The sequence below is a fragment of the Notamacropus eugenii genome, chromosome 5, assembly GCF_028372415.1.
Source record: "Notamacropus eugenii isolate mMacEug1 chromosome 5, mMacEug1.pri_v2, whole genome shotgun sequence".
In the NCBI taxonomy this organism is placed as follows: domain Eukaryota; kingdom Metazoa; phylum Chordata; class Mammalia; order Diprotodontia; family Macropodidae; genus Notamacropus; species Notamacropus eugenii.
In genome coordinates this window covers 415,634,002-415,656,371 of record NC_092876.1, presented here as the reverse complement: position 1 = coordinate 415,656,371, position 22,370 = coordinate 415,634,002, and the positions used below count along the sequence as shown (strand labels likewise).

Here is a 22,370-nt window from a genome sequence, read left to right as displayed (position 1 = left end):
TAAGGCCATAGAATTGAACCAAATTTTACTAAGCCAACTTTAACTACAAAAATAGCCAAATACACCAGCAGAAAAGCATTGAAATCTTACAAGGGGCTGTTTTAAGAAAAAAATTAACCAGGATGATGAAAATGTACATTTCTTAATGCTTAGAAAAATATTCCAAAGGAAGGAAAAAATGCCAAATCAGGAATGAAAATATTTCACGAGTTTTCCTACTTAAATTCATTTTATGAAAAGAATGCCATTTAGAAGACTTTCCTTTTAAAAAAGGCTTTTTTAAAGCAAAATGCTTAAGTTCTGCAATGTGCAAATTCCTTATTTAAAAAACTTTATTTTTCAACAACTTTTCTCCATGTGGTTTTACAGTCTTTTAACATACATTATATCATATTCATGGACAAGCAACATTTTACAGAAATAACTGGATTTTAACCTAAAGGAAGCCACTTGGGATAAATTCCCATCAAAAAGAGAAACTTCATGGACACAAGTAAAGCTATCACTCTACTCCCTGTAGGCTGACTCCATGAGTTTCCTTAAGGTCTTATTAGCTGTCATTCACCAGTGGAGACCATAGCACACTCAAACAGAAGTAGCAACACAGTGTGATGTCATCTTTGGGACACACTTTCCTCTTCTTCCTTATTCCAGTCCTGTATTAGGGGCACAGAGGGGGAGGACGAAGTGAGTAGGGTTCCTCAGTTTTACTGTCTGAGTCTTCATTAATTTCAGGTGAAAATGCTTAAAGAATCTTTCAGACTTTAATTATAAGCTAGTTTCACAGGAAAAAAATCAAGAGAAACAAAACTTCCCCTACCTTTCTTGTCTAAATGGCGATTACAAGTTTTCACTGAAATCTATGATGCACCAAATGACTGATTTCATGTTTACTTTGGAGGGAAGATACAATGATCAAAACTAAGTTAACTGGTTCACTAACTTAAAATTAATTTTCTTCAAGTCCCCCTCCCCCTAGGACTAGGATCGTGATTCCTGTAGTAAAAGGATCCAATATCAAATTTCTATACATCATATCTGGGTTAAAAATCAATGGAATTAATTTCATCAATTAATGGAGTATTTTATCACATGTACTTCATAAACAACACTACTTTCATGAAAAATGGAAGCTGAGAAGATGTTCTTTCTCCCTAAAGTTTCACTGAACTTCTGGCTTTTGAGAAGCAGGGCGCTCTCTCCAACACAGAAATGGGCATTTTTTTGAAAATTAAAGTGAACAGTGGGAACTGCACACACAGTGAAAAAGTTGATTTTAAATACACACACAATAAGGGTTCGCCTACATCGTATAGAACAATCATGATACAAGTAGGCTTAATAACACCTCTGTTGGAACTCGGCTTCTCTAGTCAATCACTTAGACATGTGTACTGGGTTTGCCTTTGACAACTGTCCATTTCAGCGTTAAAGCTTTTTAATCTTAGTTCTGCTTTGCGCCGAGAAGGGGGAAAAACAGAAACATTTTTTGCTGCCAGCATTTAAACAGCCTATTAACAGATGGCAGTTAATTAACAATTATAAAAATTTAAACGTACAACCACCAACCATTATGTCACTTTACAATGTAGAGAAATTAAATACAAATAAACCTGATTTTTAGGTAGGTGATTTTTAGAGAAATGCTTGTAAGGGTATATTAGTATGATTTAAAAGATTTAACTTCCCTTGCAGAATATCAATTGTGGCAGAATGGCCTAACAGACTGTTAGGATCAACCATGATAATCTTAATACTGATCTAGGCACTACTCTAACTTGGGGGCATTATGCATGAAATAGCATTTTAAAAACCTCTAATTATGTACAGACACCACTATCAATTTCCATTAAAGATACACTAAGACAATATTTTATACTAAAAAATTGGCTTTACTGGAAATATGCTAGTTTACAGTGCAGAGATTTCTGGTCACAAATCGAGTTTCTAGCTAAGTATTTCTACAGAGTAAATAAAAACGATGTCTCCAGGTCTGTTTAAATTAACCTGACACTCGCATAGCAGGAAAGAAAATATTATAAAAGTTAATTTTTATGCATCAAGCCTTAGTTACTTGTTCAGTTTATGGTTTCTTCAAATAAGTTTTCTATTTATATAAAGTTCACAAATCAGGTTTTATCTATCCCCAAAGACTTAAAGGGCGGGGAATCTGTATTACCTTCACCTCAAGCACTGCCAGATCATGCATTTGATGAGGTAAAGAAATGAAAATTATTAAGACTTCCCACAAGAAATAGTTACGCCAAGAATACTGTATCACTACAAATTTTATTCAGAAGCCCATCTTTTTTTTTTGGTTTTGTTGTTTTTTAGAAAAAAATTCTCATTATGAACTTTGTTTGGTCAATCAACTACAAGACTTTCTAGCAGACATACAGTAAAAATGGCATGGCTCAGAATCGACCAGATCTTTCACGATCTCTTGACCGCCTCCTATCACGTTCCCTGCCACCACCACCACCGCCGCCACCACCTCCTCCACCGCCGCCGCCGCCACCACCACCACCACGGCCACGATCTCTCGATCGAGAACGACGTTCACGAGATCTTGATCGGGATCTATGCCTATGTTAAAAAAAAAGTTAAAATGAAGTAGGATTTACTAAATTAAATTATGATTCAAAAGACATTATATATACAAAATTATTTTCTGATGGTAAAGAAGGCCCTGGATTTTCCTTTCCCAAAATAGCAAAGCAGACAAATAATGACAAAGAACAAAAAGAAAACCAATCCAGTTTTTCAAAATTCATTTTGAGTTGACTTATTATAGAATTATTCATTGTTTTTTTCAAGCTGAACGATGCCAACCAACACTGCAGTTGCTATGAATTAGTCTAACTTGCCAGATACAAATCAACTTCAAACAGCAGTAAAACTTAGGCCATGGTATCAATGTATTATGTTAAAAGTATCTGAGGGGCAGGTAGGTGGTACTGTGGATAGAACCATGGCCCTGGAGTTTGGAGTTCAAATGTGACCTCAGACACTTGACACTTACTAGCAGTGTGACCCCGAGCAAGTCACTTATGCTCCATTGTCTTGCAAAAAAAAAAAAAAAGTATTGGGTTTAAGTCATTTAAAGGAACTAAAATATGTCCTCTGAAAATGATGTATAGCTTAGCTGGTACACAGAAACACTCATTTTCTCAAGCACCTCAACTTTGCATTCTTTCTACCCAAATTCACAATGTAGCTTTCTAAAGCTGTTTTTCATAAAATACTGGGAAAAAAAAATGCTAAGTAGCTAGGCAAAAAGAAAATAAAAAAATAGGACTATACCAACATTTTATAGCATAATAAATATTAAATGGTCTAAATATGATGAAAAGCACATTATAAAAATTAGGAAATAGGGTTTTAACTTGCATAATTATGGACATAATCAGGTAAGCGATAGAAAAAAACAATGTAGATAATCCCAATTACATAAAATCATTTTCTTGCAGAAACAAAACCAATGAAAAAAACCAGAACAAGATAAATTCTTTTTCATGAACTATTTCTGCTAAAAATCTGACATTCAAAACCTATAGATCTGACTTTTTAGAAGGAAAAAATTACAAAATTAAAGAGTAACTGGCAAAGCAATAAAAAAGACTAGACCAGATCTAGAAACAAATGCACACAGCATACTTAAACCCAAGAACTATTGGGGAATGGGCTCCCTATGCTAAAAAAAAAAGTTGGGAAAACTGAGAAGAACACAGTTTGTCAAAAAACAAGTTGAGTTAGATCAGCATCTTATTGCACAATAAACTCCAAATGGATGTGGAGTAACCTAAATATAAAGGCGTGGGGGATGGGGTGTGGTGTGTTGGGGGGGATGGGCAGCGAAAGAGAGAAGAGGGGAAGAACAACAGAATCTCACATTTATGAAGGAAAAAAATTTAACCCTGCTATATTTAAGAGACAAAATAGACATCAACTAATCATATAAAATCAAAAATATTGGCACAAACAGCCAAATGTCGCTCGAGCTAGAAGAAAAATATTTTCATTATTTGCTAACTATCTGATGTCCAGAGTACGCTGTGAACGGACACAGTAGCGTTGTGCCCCAACAAACAGTCAAAAACAGGATGCTTTCGAAAGAAAAGACATCAAAAAAAGACCTAAAAGCTTAAAATAATGGGAGAAATGAAAACCGTGAGATTACTATGTAACTCTGCGCCTCAAGCTAGCAAAGATGATGAAATACAGGCAAAATGTATTAACAAAGATGACAAAAAGAAAAGTGATGTGGAGGAGCTGCAGAAAAACAGGCACATTTCAGACTGCTAGTGGAGTAAGGAAATGATTCAGCCTTTACAGAAAGCAAACTGGAACACTGGAAATGACGAATGCGGAAATTTGTTTCTTTCATTTCATGGGAGTGGGGGAGTGTCTTTAACTGAAAACAATTAAATTCAAATTATATATATACGTATATATTTTTAAAATAGGAAAACCTTAACTTATTAGTGGAGAGGCAACCAGAAGACCTACTGGCTAATTAGCTGTTGGTATAACTGGGAATGGTTTGACTATCCTGAAGAACAATTTGAAATGAAGTTTTTTAAAACTACTATTATTATTGTATTATATTATGAAGTTATCAAAAAGCAGGGACATGGATCCTAGAAAATGCTAGAAACAGAACTATGCTTTTACCAGTTAACAAAAGACTAAATAAGTTATGGTTTACAGAAAGAAATACAATTACCCCTTCCCCATCGTGACATTCCCTACTGCAGTTTGGCATTAGAAATTAAATGAGAATTTTTTTGGCAGGTATGTAGAAGCAACAGATGACAGAAAAAAGTTTAGAAACTTAGAAATACATTAATTAGTATTGTATAGTATCAACCCAAATTTTATAATAAGGTACTGTAAACACGCTATAAAAGAAAAAAAAATCTGACCTCTTCTGGTACTAGGGGCAGGCAAAAAATTTTAGATGGATTTTCCAGATTGTGGGGACACTGCACCCCAACCTCCATGATGTGGTAGGAATAATAGCATCACCACATTGTAAGAAATTATAAACTTAACAATTCCGAGAAACATGAGGAGACTTTCATGAGAAAAAACATGAGACGTTCTGAAGGTCAAGTCAACAGAAGTTGGCAATGGATTGGAAGAGCAGGGGGTTCTGAGGGGAAATGACAAGTTCAATTTGGGACAATGTTAAGTTTCTTAATATACAGGACCTCCACTGTGAGTGCAAGCGTGAAGATACACACATACATCAACACATGCATACAAAAGACTGGACAAATATATCTGAGAATCATCTGTACAGATGATAACTGAATCCAAATTTAATCAGGTCTCCAAGGGAAATGGAAAAGAGAGACCAAGAGAGAACCTTCAGTTTCCTGGCCAACCCTTCAGAATTTTTGCCAGAAAATGAAGTTGCTCTATAGCTTGCAGACTTCTCTCTTCTTTTTAGAAAACTAGACTCTTTGTACTTCTCTAGTTCTGTGGAAATTCAGGACTATTCTGGCCAGTTCTCGCAGGGCTATGATTGTTCATCCTGACCCGGTGATCCGAAGTTACCAAAAGCACCATCATATTATCTTATGTATCTTGGGCTTTAACTCCCTAAGATACTGTTTGGTGTCTTTTTCAGCAGGTGTCTCTTTGGCAGGGAAAATAGAAGCAAAAGTTGAGACTTTCACCTAATTCAATTGTTCCAGCCCCTTTCCCCCACCTTCTTTCCTCTTGGAACCTTTTCCCCAATGTAGCTAAAAGATCTCTTGGATGCAAGCAAAAATTCATTGGTTTCTGACACAATTTTTTCAGGGCGATGCTGTACATTTGTATTCATACTATTAATCTGCCCTTGCTTCTATTGTCTGTGTTTTCTTTATATCTTAAAATTGGTCCAGGAGTTCTACCCATATCCCTCTAAAAGTCTATTCTTCTCCATTCATCCCTCATGGTAACTGTTTCAATTTCTTCAGAAATTCGATTCCTCCTAAGAGCATTTCAAGCCCATACCTTCTCTTCCCCAAACCGGGTACATGTCAGACCATGCCAGCTTTTGCATGCAATCATGAATTTTAATATACAAATTCACCTTTCCCTTAAGATTTCTATTATTTTGATGTCAGTAGCCACTATTTTCCTTGTAGGTGAGGATCACATGTAGTTAAACAATAATTCTTTTCACTTTATCTACCCTTTAAAAGGCAAGCCAAAAAGACCATTAACTGCTGCATTTCTGACAAATCCCTCTAGTAGATGTCCAGATAAATGAAGCCTTGTCACATTTTTTCACACCCACAAGCTGGGTTTGTGATGTTTCACAAATGCCTTATTTTTTGTCCAGATGGTCTGTAGAATTTTAGCACAAAATGATCATGTTTCTTCACTTTCTGACACCATCCCCTCGTTCCTTTCTTTACTCTAAGTCTCTGGTGATGTGATGGTCTTTCTGTCCTTGCCAAGTCAAGGCCAGCCTTTAATCATATCCTAGATTTCATCTCCTATTGTCTCCCATATTCTCTGCCTGTCCAATCACTCCCTTTATTTAATGATCTGTACCTCTCCTTTTTTCACAGAAGTGCTAGGAAAAACATCTATTTTTTCGCCTATATTTCTCACTTTTCAACCTCTGGGAATTCAGCTTCCAAACGAATCACTCAATGAAAACTGCTCTTTCCAAAGTGACCAATGATGTCGTAAGTTCTTAACCCTCCTCATTCCTGAGCTCTCGGTGGCACTGACACTGCAGACCACCTTCCTCTCACTCCACTGCTCTTCTGGTTCTCCTCCTACCTGATTACTTGATCTTAAGTCTTTACTAGACTATAATGAGCTCACTCCCCTCGCTGCAGGGACACCCCAAGGCTCTGTCCTAGGCCCTCTTCACAACGATGTGAGCAATTCTCATGGCTTAAATGGTCAGTCATATGCAGGCAACTCCCAGGTCTTTTCTTCCTGGTCTCGTTTCAGCTCAGCACGTCCAAAACAGCAGCCTATCCCCATCCACCCCCTTTATTTCATCAAAGGCACAAAAAAAATCATCCATCATCAAGCAGATTCTCAACACTGGAGTCACCCATGACTCTCCTCAAATAGTCTCTTTGACCCTACACCTACATCTATTGCCTTCTCTCTACTCACAGGTAACCACCCAAGGTTGAAACCTTTATTACCTTGTCTGGGTTATTTCAATAACCATTCTTCCATTTTATTTTTCAAATGATGAACAGTCTCCCCCCTCACGCTGCCAATTTAAAGGTCTTTTTTTCTTTTTAAAAAAAGGGAAAACCAAGTTTGATTAAGGAGTTGCAGTCTCATGTATCTGTCAAGAGGTGGGTAACGTAGTACAACCAAGTCCTCTGGAGTCATGGCTGGCTCCATAAGCAAGTCTATACACAATGGCTTTTTGATGGTTTCCCTATCTCCTCAGTTCATCCTTCATAACAACTATTAAAATGATATTTCCCAAATCACAGGTCTGACCATGTCATTTCCCTGGCTCACTAAACTTGAGTACCTCGCATTTACTTCTAGGATCAAATACAAACTCTTTTCTTTGGCATTTAAATCTCTTCACAAACTTCCCAATATACCTTCCCAACAATTTATTCCTTCTTACGGACAGATTCTTATCTCCTGTCTCCACGACTCTGTACAGGCTATCCTCTATGTTGGGAATACATTCCTTTCTTATCCTAACCTCAAGTTTTCTTTCACCTGCATGCCACCTCATCCACAAGGCCCTTCCTGATTCCTGCCAGCTGCAAAGAATTTACCTTATATTGATTTTATTCTCTCTCCACTGCTTTTCAACCAATATATCTTCCTCTTGCTTCTTCTGGTTCTTGGGTTTCTTAAGCAAGAATTTCTTCCTAATATATAATGCACAGCCCTCTCATATTGTTTTGAATAAAATATACCTGTCCACAGTCACATTTTAATTGTGGGGGTCCTTTCTATCAAACTGCAGTGACCTAAAATATTCAATCCTTTTCATTTTCCTACACTGGGGCCATTTCTCAAAGGGTAAAGTAGAGCTAAATGGTAACGTTACAGCAGACAGGATGTGAAACCTAACTGGCTTAATTTACTTTGGTTGGTTAACTAAATTCAGGGCCTGGAGCAACAGAATACCAAAGCCTGGATGGCTACAGCAGAATCAATTTATAATCAGACTCAGTTCTCTATTTCTCCCAAGTTCTAAAAAAAAAAATTATAGAAAATTTATTCTTCTTTTTTGAAGAAAAAGTAAAGACTGCCAAATTCCAGACAGAAACTTATTTAGAAAAAAATACTTGGCAATAATGCATGGTATCTTTCCTTAAATATATTTATTTTTTACATTACTGAATAAAAAACTTACTTCTTACGACGACGCCCATACAACTCTCGTCGTAGTTCTCTAGAGATGGGTTTCAGATGCATAAAGTTACAGAAGCCTCCTCGAGTACATTCTCTGTGGAGTGTAATTAGATAAAAACTGTCATGTAATCACTTCATCTTTATCACTTACTATAATGTTCATCATGCTTATTAAATTGGTTACGCTGAAAGCTGTGCGGTAAATAAGACAACTTTGTTCCAAATGGACAGCACTAACAATTCTCATCATTACCCCATTTCATATTGGCGACAGCAAGCTTCTCTGAAGTCAGTCACAGGTGAAAGCTCTGCATGAATTGGCTGTCCATTAAACCAGCGATTGTTTAAGTCAATGACAGCCTTTTCTGCATCTTCTTCACGGCGAAACTGAGAAATGAGTAAAACAAAAATGTTTTCACATCTTACTGTAGATACAGCTATTCCCAACTAATAGATGGCTACCAAGGCAAATAATATAAACTAGGACAGATAATCTATTTCTAGTTACATTACTTAAGGCTACCCAGCTTCAATATCAATTTTTAAGTTAGAGAATTCTATTAGGTATTAGTACTCACTTGGTTACAAAAAACAAGGAAAAAAGATTTAAAACATACTCTCTAGACAACAAATATTTTGATAGAAAACATTAAATGGTCACAGGCATCAAAGCTGGCAGCAAAAAAAAAACCAAAACCAAATAAACCAGTAATCAATTACTCACAATAACAAAATGTCTCAGGAGAAAGCAATTCTAGCTCTGAATTCACTAACAAGCAGTGTATACTCATGTGACAATGCTCAAATTACACTTCTAGCTTTACTCACCTTTACATATACATTTCCTACAAGATGATCCCCAAGGTTATCACAAACATTCATCTCCTCAACTTCACCATACTTTTCTTCCATTTCTGTAAAAACCTCCTAGGTAATGAGAAACATGAGGTCAGAGCATCTTCATACACAAGCCATATTAGAATATAATAAAAAACAAGTTATTTTTAGTAAATGAGACAAAGTTGTTACTAAGTGAAAATATAAGAGATAGCCTTTCTTAGATAAAATGTTAGTATGCCCCACCTCCTCCAAACACAAAGGTCCTTGTTATATTTCAATTGTAATAAAGTAAAAAATGAGAATACACTTTTAAAATCTGATAGATATTATAGTCATCACTGTCTAATCATTTAGTTCTCTACTTTAAGAAGGGACTGCGACAAAAATATAAGATTTTAACTTCAAACAGTGAATTTTATATACAGCTCACCTCAAAGAATTCATCATAGTGTTCTTGCATTTCGACATCACTCACTGCACCTGAAAAGGAGAGAAATCTTTTTGGTTAGAATATTAAATGAGAGACCTCTTGAATTTAAATTCAAACAGCTAAACAACAGTAAAATATCTAGAGAAAGAACACAAGGTGATGCAGTTGTTGAAGATATAGCATAATAAAACTAATAGTTCTTTTTAAACAGGTGAGATTTTTAAATCTCCCATGACACTCTTAATAGTTTATTAAAAGTTAATTCAAGTTTTAATCAGCATCAGTGCCACAAGTTTCAGAATTAAGGAAATGTTTAATATCAAATTAGAAAAATTTATATGTTAAATTTCCTTTTTTTCTCCTAATGAGTTGAAATGGAATTCAAGTAACCTTGTAGGAATAATTTCTTTATTATTAAAATTATGATTAAGATTGAAGGGAAGTGTTAAGTTTATTTTCCTAATTAAAGGAAACCTTTACGTTTACAGCATAGAAAAGAATGCTATAAAATTCTTTGTGATGTGATTAAAACCGAAGTACCATGACAAAAATAATTTGTAATAGGTTATATACAGTTATGGCATTTGTACGCCACCCAAATAAATGGAAATTACAATGCTTTGTTATAGAAAGCATTCTTAGTGTCTATTCCAAAATAATTTTCATTAAGTAGTTTTTCTATGTAACTTTATACACATGGAACAAAGTTATGTCTATCATTTAGGTAGATTCATGCTACCTAAGCAAACTGAAATTCTTTATTCCACTCTCCCCTCACCAAATTTTAACCATTCATACTGCAAAAAGGATCTAGTCAAGAGAAATTAAGACAAGAGTTCGCTAAATTAAGGTGGCTAGATGGGAGAGAGCACAGGATCTGCGTTAATATGCTAGGCCAGCCTACAATCCAGTTTTGTCTGTAAGCCCAGCCCTTATAGTTTGGAAACATGATGGGGGCAAGGATGGGCAAGTTTGTTCTGTGGATTACTCCTGGCTTATTCCATGAAGCCCATAATTCTTTATCCTTACATAATTATATCCTTACTCCAAATAAAAATGCCAGGAACACACTATTCTTCCCTTTAGCTATTTTGCAAATGTTTCCAAAGATGTAAAAAGATTCATTGTATAAACATAACTTCTGAAAACCACTGTGATTTATTAATTTAGCTTCACTTTTATTCTGCATGGTGGTCTTCTAGATTCCAGTTTTTAAAAACTGTAGTGTCTATATATTGTTTTTTTTAAAAAAAAACAAAACAGAATATACTAGAAATTCAAAAACAAACCCTACCAATTCCTGATAGCTGACCATCATTTAGAAAAATGCTGACAAGTGAAGTCACAGTAAGTATTATTTCTTCACTGAACAGGGTGCTTAAAAATTAAGACTTTACTATCCTTAAATTCACTTTCTTTTGGTAGTTTTATAGCACCTTCCACCATAGTGAAAGAGAAAGTAAAATGTAAACTAAGGCATTATTTAGTAGGTTTCATAAAATGTCAAAATTAAGTAGGGAGAAGTTTAAACTACTGGCTATGTATATGGGGATTGTCACTGATTTTAATTTTATCCCCATTACCATGCTACAGAGTTGTATGCAATTTTTAAATGTGTAAAATAGAAAATATCTGACAATGGGCCTAACACTATGGGGAAAAATACATTTTATCCTGATCGTGTAAATACTGTTTGTCAGGATTTAATCATTAAACCATATAAAAATAAACATGAAATATTTTAACCATTCACAGAGAAAACATTAATAAAAATACTACTCGACCATTTATTATACCCCTTAATGGAAAACATAGATTTTTAACAGCAAAACATGAAACAATTATTAATTTTTTCTCTTAAAACTTATGCTTCTTAAACTTGCATTCAATCATGCAGACTGAATTTTATGTTTCAATGAAATAGCTATTCTCTGCATAAAAAGGGTAGGTAAATAATTTTAAATTTCAATTAACTGAGCATTTGGGAAATATCAGTGAAAGGGTCCTGTAACTGAAGTTCATCAGTTTAAACTGACTTTATATCTAAGATGCAAACCAAACAAACTCCATTTACTTATGCGGAGAGGGCACCAGCTTTTTGATATGCATATGATCGATTCTTATTATGCCATGTGCATAAAGCAGTGGGGTACCACGAATATCTAGTTTTAAGAGTTCATAGTCAACATTACATATCTAAATTAAATATTATATTTCCAATGTAAAGTGAATACACAAAACCCTGATTAATGAGTAAAAAGCAATTGTCACAGTTATTCAATAACCTATTTTTCTTGAAAGGAAAAGAAGCACAATATTTAGTATAACTATATTTAAATATTTCCCCATGGAACTGTCCTTTTTAAAAAGTTAAAACAAAACAAAAATCCTCAGAAAATGAATTACTTTAAAACAAAGATTACCAAATTAACTCTGTAATCATTTGAGAAGAAATTAAGTCCTGTACCACTGTATGAGTAACACAATTATGATAATGCATTTAGTGCCTCAACTGGCAGGATTAAAAATGAACAGAAGACCAGACCACAAGCTGCTGGTACAGGATGGTTTTTAAAGAGGATTTGAAGTTATATCTACAGCTATTAGGGGAAATTTTGCAGTATTTAGGTTGTGAGCCACTTGCTGGCCATCTCTGATTTAAAAGTTTGCCAGTTTTTAATTCCACTTTTCCCACCAATAATTAAATTCCAAAGGGTTAAAAAAAAAAAACCCCAATCAGATATCCACTTATACAAAGATGATAAAATATAAAATTGTTTTGAAGGTACTAGATTCTCCATTACTGGCCTATATCCTGTTCTGAAACAACTATCACTTAATAGAATATTCATATACTTGCCATTTGAAAAATAGGAATATTTACTAAATGAAAAATGACAATTCTTTTCCATGCAAGTGCCCATCTGTTTTCAAACTATAGTAGATCAAATTCTGAATTCCACAAAGAAGACAAACTTTAAATTTACATTAAATGTCATATAATGATGATCTTCAAACTTTTTTCACCAAGGACCTACTGGTACTTTGACAAATACATATTTGCTCCCCAACACCTCCTTTTCCCCTGAACTTTCTAGCTAGTGTCTGTATTCTGCAATAAGGAAGCTCAGGGAAATGGAAAATACTTAGAGCAAGGTTTGTTAGAATTAAAATGTGACTTCTGAAATAGCTCATCTTTTTATTTTTAATTAGGGACAAAATTTTGAATGCAATTTGGGGAAAACACACACGCACACACACACATACACACACACAAATAACCAAATTTCACAAATCTTTTTAAAGAAGAAACGTTTTAAGTAAAATGTCAAATATCCTTGCTCTTGAAAGAAAAGAGCGTAACGCTTACTTTGGCATATTTTCCCCTAGGATGACGGTCAAGTAAAGGAGGAAACAGTGGGAGCAGACCAAAACTATTTTTAAAAAATATATAGTTTCAGCCCCTTTTGGAAGAATTGGGTTGGGGAAAGGGTTGAATAGGACAAGTCTCTTGACACATTTAATAAAATGTGGTCCTTTATTAAACTAAAATGGTAGATCAGATTAAGTTGACACTGAGCTCTGACAATCAAGCCCAGGGAACCAGTGAAGGAACTTGTATGAACTTACAGCGCAAACCGTCAGCAGACTGGGAAGAGTTTTGAGGGTTACGGTAAATGTTCAAGAGGGCAATGGTCTGAAATACAAAACGCAACAACTTTATATTATGGAAAATAAAAATTTTAACACTTAACCGGTTTCCTTTGATGATCCCTTTTGCCGAGTCTCAGTGCTGAAAAAGAGCAAGTTATTTTCTCCAGAGAGGGGAAGATTTCCTGAACCACCCTAACACTGCATAAGAGATCTCATAATATGCTATTATTGTGTTTGTTTTATCAAAACATTCCTCTTTCACAAATTGAATTATAAAAATAAAGAATTTGCTATTAAAAACTTCATTTAACAAAATAACTAAAACTCAGAACAGCCAGGACAAACAGCTGCACTGTGTAAACACAATAATTACATGACACGAAATCTCTTATTTCCTTAACTTTTTTTTTTTTTAATGAAACAAGACCCACACTTGGGCAACTTACCTTACTGAATCCTAAATATTTTTATGATTTCATACCTATAGAAAGAACTTGATAAATGTCAGGGGTCCAATCAAGTGTAATGATTGGCTGATTAAAAAAAAAAAATGGTTTCATATGTATGGACCTTGTCATTTAACAAAAGTCAAATCAAAAGAAAGGTCCCATCAGTGAGCTTTCAAAAGTCACATGATTTGTTTCATGAACAAATACAGTTATCAAGTTCTTGCTGTGCGCAAGGAGTTCCATCACCTTGTCCTGTTTGCAACAGCTTTATGTCAGCAGCTCAGAAGCCAACATTATTGTCTCAATTAGGAGTGGGCTCTTTAACACCATTCTTTAAAAAAATTTCTCCAACTGTGGGACTTACAGTGTGAGCCGTCAGCCGTCTGTGCACTGTTTTGGGGGTTACGATAGATGTTTTGAATCAAGATGGTCTGCGGGGAAAAAAAAATAAAAAGGGGAATTCTACTGGCTGCTGTGCATATATTAGACAATTGCAAAGAGACAACTTGTTTGCAAATGGCTAAACAATTTCTTTTTTGCAAGTCAGACATTTTGTGTGTGTCTTCTGAGGAGTACACCAAAACCATCATATTATGAAAACAGAGTTTTTGCAGTGACTTACTTTAAGTCAGCTAGCAACCAAGAAGAAACTATAATTGATTCGTGTAATGAGTAGCCCCAAGTTAAAATGGTAAAGTATTAATAAATACTTCTAACTTTAACATTTTTGTACTTCAAACTAAGACAACTACTACAATGTCCTTAAATTTTTCAAACATAACCACATCCCCATGCAAAGTTTTAACCAGTATATAACTTGAGAGTATGCAGTGGGTTCAAGTTTTCTTCCATTCTTAGCGAAAGTTGGCAGACAAAGCTCAAGTTTCTCAAATGTCAACTAGATACCTTATACAATCTTATATAGATATTTCTTGGTGAGGTCTCTGTTTACATAATACAATAATTTTAAATGTTTGTATGTTTCCGCTCCTTCTTTTAAGGAAAATATCCTTTTAGCCCTTCTGCTTTACACTTGATCAGGCAGACTTGAAACCTTACATTTGTACCGTTCTTCTTAAAACCAAGTTGTCTGAAAAAACAAACCATGTTTAAGTTAGTAAGCTAATAGAGTACATAAAATTTCAATGTCCATTATCACTGTAAGTAGCTCAAAAATGTACTATATATGCTAAAACCCACAAATCTAAGGTTAGGTAGGGAAAAGTAAAAAAAACCACCTCACGTTCTATCTTGATAAAACATTGCTGTGACATGTATAAACGACACTTAAATCTAGTTTATAAAACCAAATAATTAAATTTCCACCTACATTTAGAGGGAATTCCTAATAATGGTCATAAATTCTCTCTTCAAGTCAAAGCCCCAGCTCAAATGTAATACATTAATTACATTTTAGGGTTATGAATCTGCAGGCAAAAAACCTAATTTTAAGCTGAAAGTGTAAAACTAAAAAAGTTAACTTTGTGAATGATTACCAATCCTCTTCTCTGCTTTTGAATACCTGAACTTTTTCTATTCCACACCCACTTAGACACCACAGATTCACTAAGGGCATTCTGGAACATATTCCTCCCAAGACTCTGGACGTAGGACAAAGCTCTACATTTATTCGGGTAATGGTTTCATTGCTTCTGTTTACAGATTCCTGAGCTGAGGAAGATAACACCAAATAAAAATCCTGAGCCCACATGTAAAATGTATCATGGGTTTGCATCTGGCACTAGATATAAAGAGAATAAGGGAGTCCCAGTGATGATAAACAGTGCCTTAAGTTAACTTTAGAAAACAAAATGGTAAAATTAGATGTGCAATACACATACACACTCAAAAGTTAATAAAATCAATTTTATTTTGATCCCAACATGGTCCACTTTTAAAAGCCACAACTAAAACTATTTCTGAATGAAAAAAAATTTCTACCTGCATTTAGCTAAATAGCAATGTTTATCCTCTTTCCACTCCCTTCTCAATTTTTATTTCCTCTATAGACTCAGGGAAGACCAAAACAACAAAAACAAAACCTATGCCTTATTGGAGTATTGAAAAATGTACTTCACCACTGCACATACTATTCTATTTCTTTCCAAGTGGGACCCCTTCAACCATAAAAACAAAAATCAAAAGTACGTATGAAAATCTATTCAAAAAAGTTAATATTTTTTTCTTCTGTTGTGGGAAAAGACCTTACTTTTGAAGTTTATGGTATAAATTCATATTGCTATTAGTGTTTCTAGCTCAGCAGGGCCTCGCCATTTTCCGACTTTAAAGCCTACAGAAAACCAGGTTTCACTCTTTTCCAAACTGTAAGTAGTGAACACGGGATGGGAATAACCTACACTTTATCACTCCCAATTCTTTTTAATAAAAGTGTGATATCTTTCTTCAATGCTCCAAAACACACTTGCAATTTCTAGACCTTTTTTTCTTAAGGGAGTGGCAAGGACTATTTTATTTTTCCTCTTAAGTGTTTCATTAGTCTAAAGAAAATGTACCAGAATTTTAACCATTGAGAACATAGCACCCAAGAAGTAGTAGTAGGTTAACTCTGGGGAGTACCTGAACAGCAATGTAGAAATACTTATAGTTAAACCCACAGTTTATAACCTAATTTCAGGGACTTTAGCTTCCAGTTAAAGAAACAGAGTAAGAAGCTCAGTTAGAGTAGAGGAGGAATGAATCCATTCAACATAAATCTCTTTTATAAACTGGATATATAAAACTCTAGCAAGAGTTTGGGTTTTTTAAATTCCTATTCCTAACCACTCAACCAAATAACCTCAAGTGAGTTTTAGTTGGCATGGCCTTTCCCAGACTCTTCTAATCCCACAGTAGTAAATCAGCCGGCAGGGGAAACTGGCAGTTAACGTGAATTACAGCTAACAAACCATGAGGGGGGAAAATAGTAAAAAAAAAAAAAATACCCCTACAAATCAGGTCAGTTTCTGCAAGCCGGGTCCATGTTTCTGCATCATAGTGGCCATAAGAACAATGAAATTTTGAAATCCTTCATATAGATACGAGGAATATACCGGGCAAGGTCTGCTGTACAAAGAATCTGGGGACATGACTGATTTGCCTTGAAATTAAACACACCAATTAGTCCTGACCAGCCTCCACTACAGTTAAGATTTTTAATAGCATCATCTGCAAAAAGGACCAGTACAAGTAAAAAAGAAGATAAATGCACACATACATAAATAAAAGAGGAAAAAAAGGGAAAAGAATGAATTATTTAGTAATAGTATCAGTAGCAGACTTTGAAAACTTAGATGAAGATTTAAGACCAAAAAAATCTAAGAAAAGATACAAACCTGGCTAAAGGTTGGTTTATTATGCAACCGGGAACATCTGTCTCCATGACGACAAGCTCCAATTTTGAAATAAAATGAACAGTTGACTCTGTAAGTGAAAAAAAATTATATTGTTTTATATTAATTATAGTGCTAGGAAAAAAACATGTAAATATGTAATTAGCATAACGATGACTACACTAGACTATTTTCCATTTAACTCAAGTGTCAGAAATATAACTAGATCAATATTACACTTTAATCTTTATTATCTGATACCCTTTCCCAAGAATCTCAAGAGTTAAGAGAGGTGACTTAATCTAGCCTATAGTAGTCTATTCTCCAAAGCTGGTCATTTGAATGGTACCTGAAGACATCCAGAGGATAAGGATCTTATGGAAGTAGACTGAAGAACTCTGGTAGGACTTTTACACCCCTCCCCACCCAATATATTGAAGCTATGTTTACTTTTCTGACAATCATTCCTCTTAGTGCTACCTTGTAGGATAAAGGAGGATAAATCTAATTCTTCCTCCTTATGAGAGCTCTTTGAATACTTGAAAACAATAATAATGTTCTCTCCTTAACTCTTCTCACCTCCAAGTTAAATATCCCCAATTCCTTCAGCACCCTATATGGCATGATTTGGAACAGTTCCAGCATCTCAATTCTCCCAACTTTTTTTTCAGTTTGTCAACATTTTTCCGCTGTCTACAACTGAGTATCATCGTTTAGATGTTATCTGACAAAGGCAAAGCACAGGTCTATCACCTTTCTGGTTACTCTGTCTCCTTCCTAAATAATGACGATGCAAACCCTTCTTTCTGCAGATACCTCATTAGGTATAAGGACATAAATTCTATTTATGTTTCTTTCCCCCATTTTCATTTTCTAATGTTAATTCATTCTATTTATTGGATTAATTTTCCTATTAACCTGGCATACTCATGCGTTAAAGATTTGTGATATCCTTGGTAAAAAGAATTCCTTCCACCCACAAATGTTACATTGCCACTAAAACCTAGTAGAAGGGCCTGTTTTCTGAAACTCAGCAAGATTAGATTAGATTACCCCTAATCACAGTTACAAAGATTAACATCAGATGTAGGATTTCACCAAGTCTTTTTGATTCAAGTCCAGCACTCTGTTCATGACACCATGCTGCCTCTAACTTAAGTAAAACTACCATAAAATATTGGATTTCCTCTGCCTGGTTGTTAACCTGACAAAACATTTTCATGTCCTTTCACAAAAGCTCTGTGATCTCTGAAAACCTGGAGAGGGAGGAAAGGGAGAGCTCACTTTAGTTTTTAATATTTCTTTGGGCACCTGATGCCTTTTCTTTTGTTGGAGCAGTATGGGATGAGATATAGATGGAATACTGTTTATGCTGATTGATTGATTCTGCCTATTTTTCTTTTAAAAGGCTCAAAAAAAGAAAAAACCAAACCAAAAACCTGCCCTGTTTCTATGTGGCAGAAGTGTCAGAATGCATAATAAAACATTTGTTAGTAGTGATGATGAGGGTTTAAATTTAATGAAATGAAAAATATGTATTGTGCAGTCATTTCTCACAAACTCTTACCTTCTGTTTTTTGTTTTTAAAGAGCCAAATTTTGATTTCATTGGTATAAGGAAAAGGAGACTTCCTCTACCAATGAAGCTAGACAACTGAGAATGGCCATGGGGTGGTAGTGGACCCGGAGAAGTCAAAAAACTACCAGGGTCATACCTGTCTACCAAAGATTTTCTTAAAAACAAAACTAACAAAAAAAAACCTCCTACAAAATGATGGTGATCTGTCCATCGTGTGACCTAAAAATACTTCCCCGCCTCCACAATGAATCAAGCGAAAACAAAGTCTCAAAAAAATATTTTAATGAGATGGGGAAATCTAGCACCAGGTGCTTGCCAACTTCCGGTTTCCCTCTTTGCATTCAAATTCTTCCCCTTTTGTAAGATTTCCTATCATTTTCTTGTTTAAATTGTAGTCTGCTTATGAGTGATCACCAAGTAAAGAAAGAAAATTGCGAGATTTAATTTAGAAAAGAAGAAACCCTTCTGAGGTGAGCCAGACTGTACAATTTACATTGATTGCTTGGCAAACCTGGAAGATTCAGGGCGCCTGGTTCCCATACGTTGCAGTTTGACAAGTCAGTTACAAAATATTCAAAGAAAGGCTGAATTCTAATCAGATAAAACTGTAAGTAAAGGACTGAAGGAATCCTTTGTTAATGAACACGAGAGGAAGACCTCGTACTTAGTAAGGAGCAGAGTGAATTATTTTTTAAAAGGGTGGGAGGATAAGGGACTTGTTACTCCAAAAATAACGACTAAACCGTATTCTTATTTTGTGCTTTCCACAGAAGGGGGGAAACCATCTCAAATCAACAGCGTACAGTAAGCTGAATTTTGGTTAGTTTTCTCAATTAAAAAATTATATTGCAAAAAGTACATAAAAAAGGTAAAACCTAGTATAAAAAAAGTATTAGAAATGCTGATAAATTCAGGTCCCAGAAAAGCAAATTCACAATAATATTGATTTCTTTAATGTTATAACTATTTTCTAGTTTAGATTTAAAAAAAAAAATTCTTTTTAGTCAGAGCTCCCCAGTTCTCTCCCCAAAAGGCAAGTAAGAAAACACTCAAAAATGTCGATTTCACAATGCTGCTGAATGGTTAATTTCAGATAATACACACAGAGGCAAAAGATAATTGCAATGAATGCTCTTCCAAAACTGTGTTTTGGCCACAGCAAACAAGACTTTAGGAGAAACAACTTCTTCTTTTACAAAGGTAAACTACAGGACAAAGGCTATCATGAGACAGAGACCTACAATCTACTGGGATTAAATGAGAACAGTCACCAGCGATCTTTGCTACAAGGATACAATCAATTAACAACCATTTTTTAAGTAACCTCCTGCTGAGCCCAAGGGATACAAAGACAGACTCCCTATTCTCAAAGGGTTACAGAATTCTCTACCCCCAAACAAAGACTTAGAGAAGTAAATAAAAAGACTTTAATCATATTCCTTAATTTATTCCAATCACAGAACTGGTGAACTTTAGTTGCTGGAGTTACTCAAATAGTTTAAGACTCCCCTCATGTCAAATTTTGGGAAAAATAGTCTGGAATGCAAAGCATGAAAGATCTGATCTCACAGGATCAGGGCAGGAACCACTTCCTTCTTGTGTGACCTTGGGCCAGTCACTTAACTTCTCCAGAACTCAATTTCCTCATTTATAGGGGTGAGACAAGACGTGTGGTGTCAAAACATCCCAGCCTACCAAAAACTCCTGAGTACAACCCCTCCAAGACTTAAATGCAACTGCGAAAGGTCTAACAAGGAGAAAGAACCCAACATAGAGAAGGCTAAACTGTCTTTTCTAAGGCAATACATACAAACCGCTGCTGGACATCATTCGAGTTTGCCATGGGTGCATCCCTAATGCTCTGGCCTCTTTACGAGTTTATAATCCTAAAATCCACTAAAATAAAGAAAAGGCAAACCTACCGAATCTCTTTCCTACACTCATACTACCGTTTAAGAAGGGGCTTCCCATTAGAAACGAGAAGAGGCACCGCCGGGACCCCACGAGCGTCTGTCTCCCACTTTCAGTGACATCTACCCCCTGCTGTCCGTTCATTTCTTGGGTTCAAGCCCAAACTAACTGTGTTAATATAGCGTATTCTGGAAACCTAAATCTAACGAAAATTACCTTCCTGCACACCGCAGTCCTCCCAGCACCCCTCGTGTTTACTCATTCCTCTCATCCCCGCGCGATTATTCCCTCCAGCACAGCAGGGGCTCCACGAGCGCGGGGGCCGTTCCCTTTTTCTCCTGTTCTCTACAGTGCTGGCACACAGCAAGCGCTTACTAAATGCTTGAAAGGAACCGAAAGACCTTTTTGGAGGTGACGCGTGAGCGGAAGTCGTTCAGAGAGCCAGGGGGCAGAGGAATGTCTAACAGACCAGGTAAAGCTCCGTGGAAAGTATTCGGGACAAGCCGAAAGCAAACTTGGCGGCGCTCGGGGCAGACTCGGGGGGCGCCAGGCCCGGCCCCTGGGGCGCTTCCCCTCCCCCGCTCCCAGGCCCGGCCATGCGGGACGCCGAAGCCGGACCGCTTCCTCTCCCCGGCTCGTCCCCGACCCCGAGCCCCGTCCCTCCGCCCATTCATCCGCTTGGAGTACGAGCTCCACGCGAAGGCGGCGCGCGGCTCCCCCGGAGAAGGGCCGGAGCGCGCCGCCAGCCCGCGGAGGGGGAGGGGGCCGCGGCTTTATGAATGAGCGGGCTCCACGAGGCCGGGCGCCCGCTGCTTCCCGCCGCCGCCGCCGGCTCCCCTCCCCCACGCCGCGGGCCGGGCCTACAGCCGCCTCGCGTCCCCGTCGATCCCCGCCGCGGCTCCGGCCATGCCGGCGGCCCCCTCCGCTCTTCCGCAACGCCGACCGTCTCGGGACCCGCGGACGCCCTCCCGAGAACAAGGCCCGGGGCACTCCAACTCACTTGTCTTTCTCTGTGCCGAAAATGGAGGCCAAATACTCCGCCATTTCCCACCCGCCGCTGCCGCCGCCGCCGCCGCCGCCACAGCCGGACGCTGGCGGACACGTCACCCGAACGCGACGGCGTCAGTCGCGGCCCGGCCTCTCACCAGAGGAGCCGGCGCCTCCAGCCAATCACGCTGGCGCTCGGCGCGGCGACGCGGCCGGGCGGGGCGGGCGGGGCTCCTCCTCCGCGGAGCCCTTCCCGCCATCTCGGCCTGGCTCCGTCCTCTTTCGCGGAGCGAGTTCCGCTTTCGGCCCACCCTCGGTGGGTTCGAGAGCGCAGGCCTCCCCTGCCTCACTTCCTTTGCCTTTTCACCTAGTCTGTGGCCCTCCTTGCCGCCTCTCAGCTTCACACGAGGTTCTCAAACGTTCACGTGTTTCTAATTCCTTCCCCCTTTGCCTCCTTTACTTTAAACTTTTCCACACGACTTATAAAGCGTGTTTCCCCAGAAACTTAGCGATAATCGATACATTTGAAAACACAACCAAAATCACTGAATAGGAAGTCCAATTTGTCGTTTCCGGGCAAGAAGTATACAGTTAAAGTTAGGCATTATTGTAAGTGTGTAATCTCCCGGCTTTCATCTTTGCGGGGGGTGGGGGCTGAACTCAGGGCAGACACGTGGCCTAAGAGCTGCCCTACTGTGCCGCAGCAGGGAAACCCTAGAACCACCTGCGTTCCCTCTGTTCGTTTTCATTTAAGTACCGTTGTTAATTTCACTTCAATTTCACCTTGTTAACAGAGAGTGTTTCTTTTCTCTTTCATTAGCTCGTCAGTTTCTATGC

General features: G+C 37.2%; 2 protein-coding genes across 7 annotated transcripts in view; one reads left to right on the top strand and one right to left on the bottom strand.

Moving 5' to 3' along the window:
* Positions 1-314: 314 nt before the first annotated feature.
* Positions 315-21,870, bottom strand: U2AF1 (U2 small nuclear RNA auxiliary factor 1). Of its 6 annotated transcripts, XM_072614843.1 has the most exons (10): positions 21,547-21,642; positions 17,061-17,148; positions 14,093-14,159; positions 13,256-13,322; positions 9,626-9,675; positions 9,184-9,282; positions 8,609-8,742; positions 8,357-8,449; positions 2,398-2,586; positions 315-656 (listed from the first exon to the last, which is right to left on the bottom strand). In XM_072614843.1, exons 5-9 carry the CDS (start codon positions 9,653-9,655, stop codon positions 2,415-2,417), a joined length of 528 nt encoding a protein of 175 aa, XP_072470944.1. In that variant the 5' UTR covers positions 9,656-9,675; positions 13,256-13,322; positions 14,093-14,159; positions 17,061-17,148; positions 21,547-21,642; the 3' UTR covers positions 315-656; positions 2,398-2,414. The 6 variants fall into 6 exon arrangements, with proteins under 6 accessions (XP_072470944.1, XP_072470940.1, XP_072470942.1 ...); XM_072614839.1 differs by lacking the exon at positions 14,093-14,159 and having other exon boundaries at positions 21,547-21,860; XM_072614841.1 differs by lacking the exon at positions 13,256-13,322 and having other exon boundaries at positions 21,547-21,694.
* Positions 20,837-22,370, top strand: part of CRYAA (crystallin alpha A) — a 78,770-nt gene continuing 77,236 nt past the window's right edge. The window contains exon 1 of the mRNA XM_072614845.1: positions 20,837-21,018. The gene's annotated coding sequence lies outside the window, so the exon portion shown is untranslated. The remainder of the gene's footprint in view (positions 21,019-22,370) is intronic.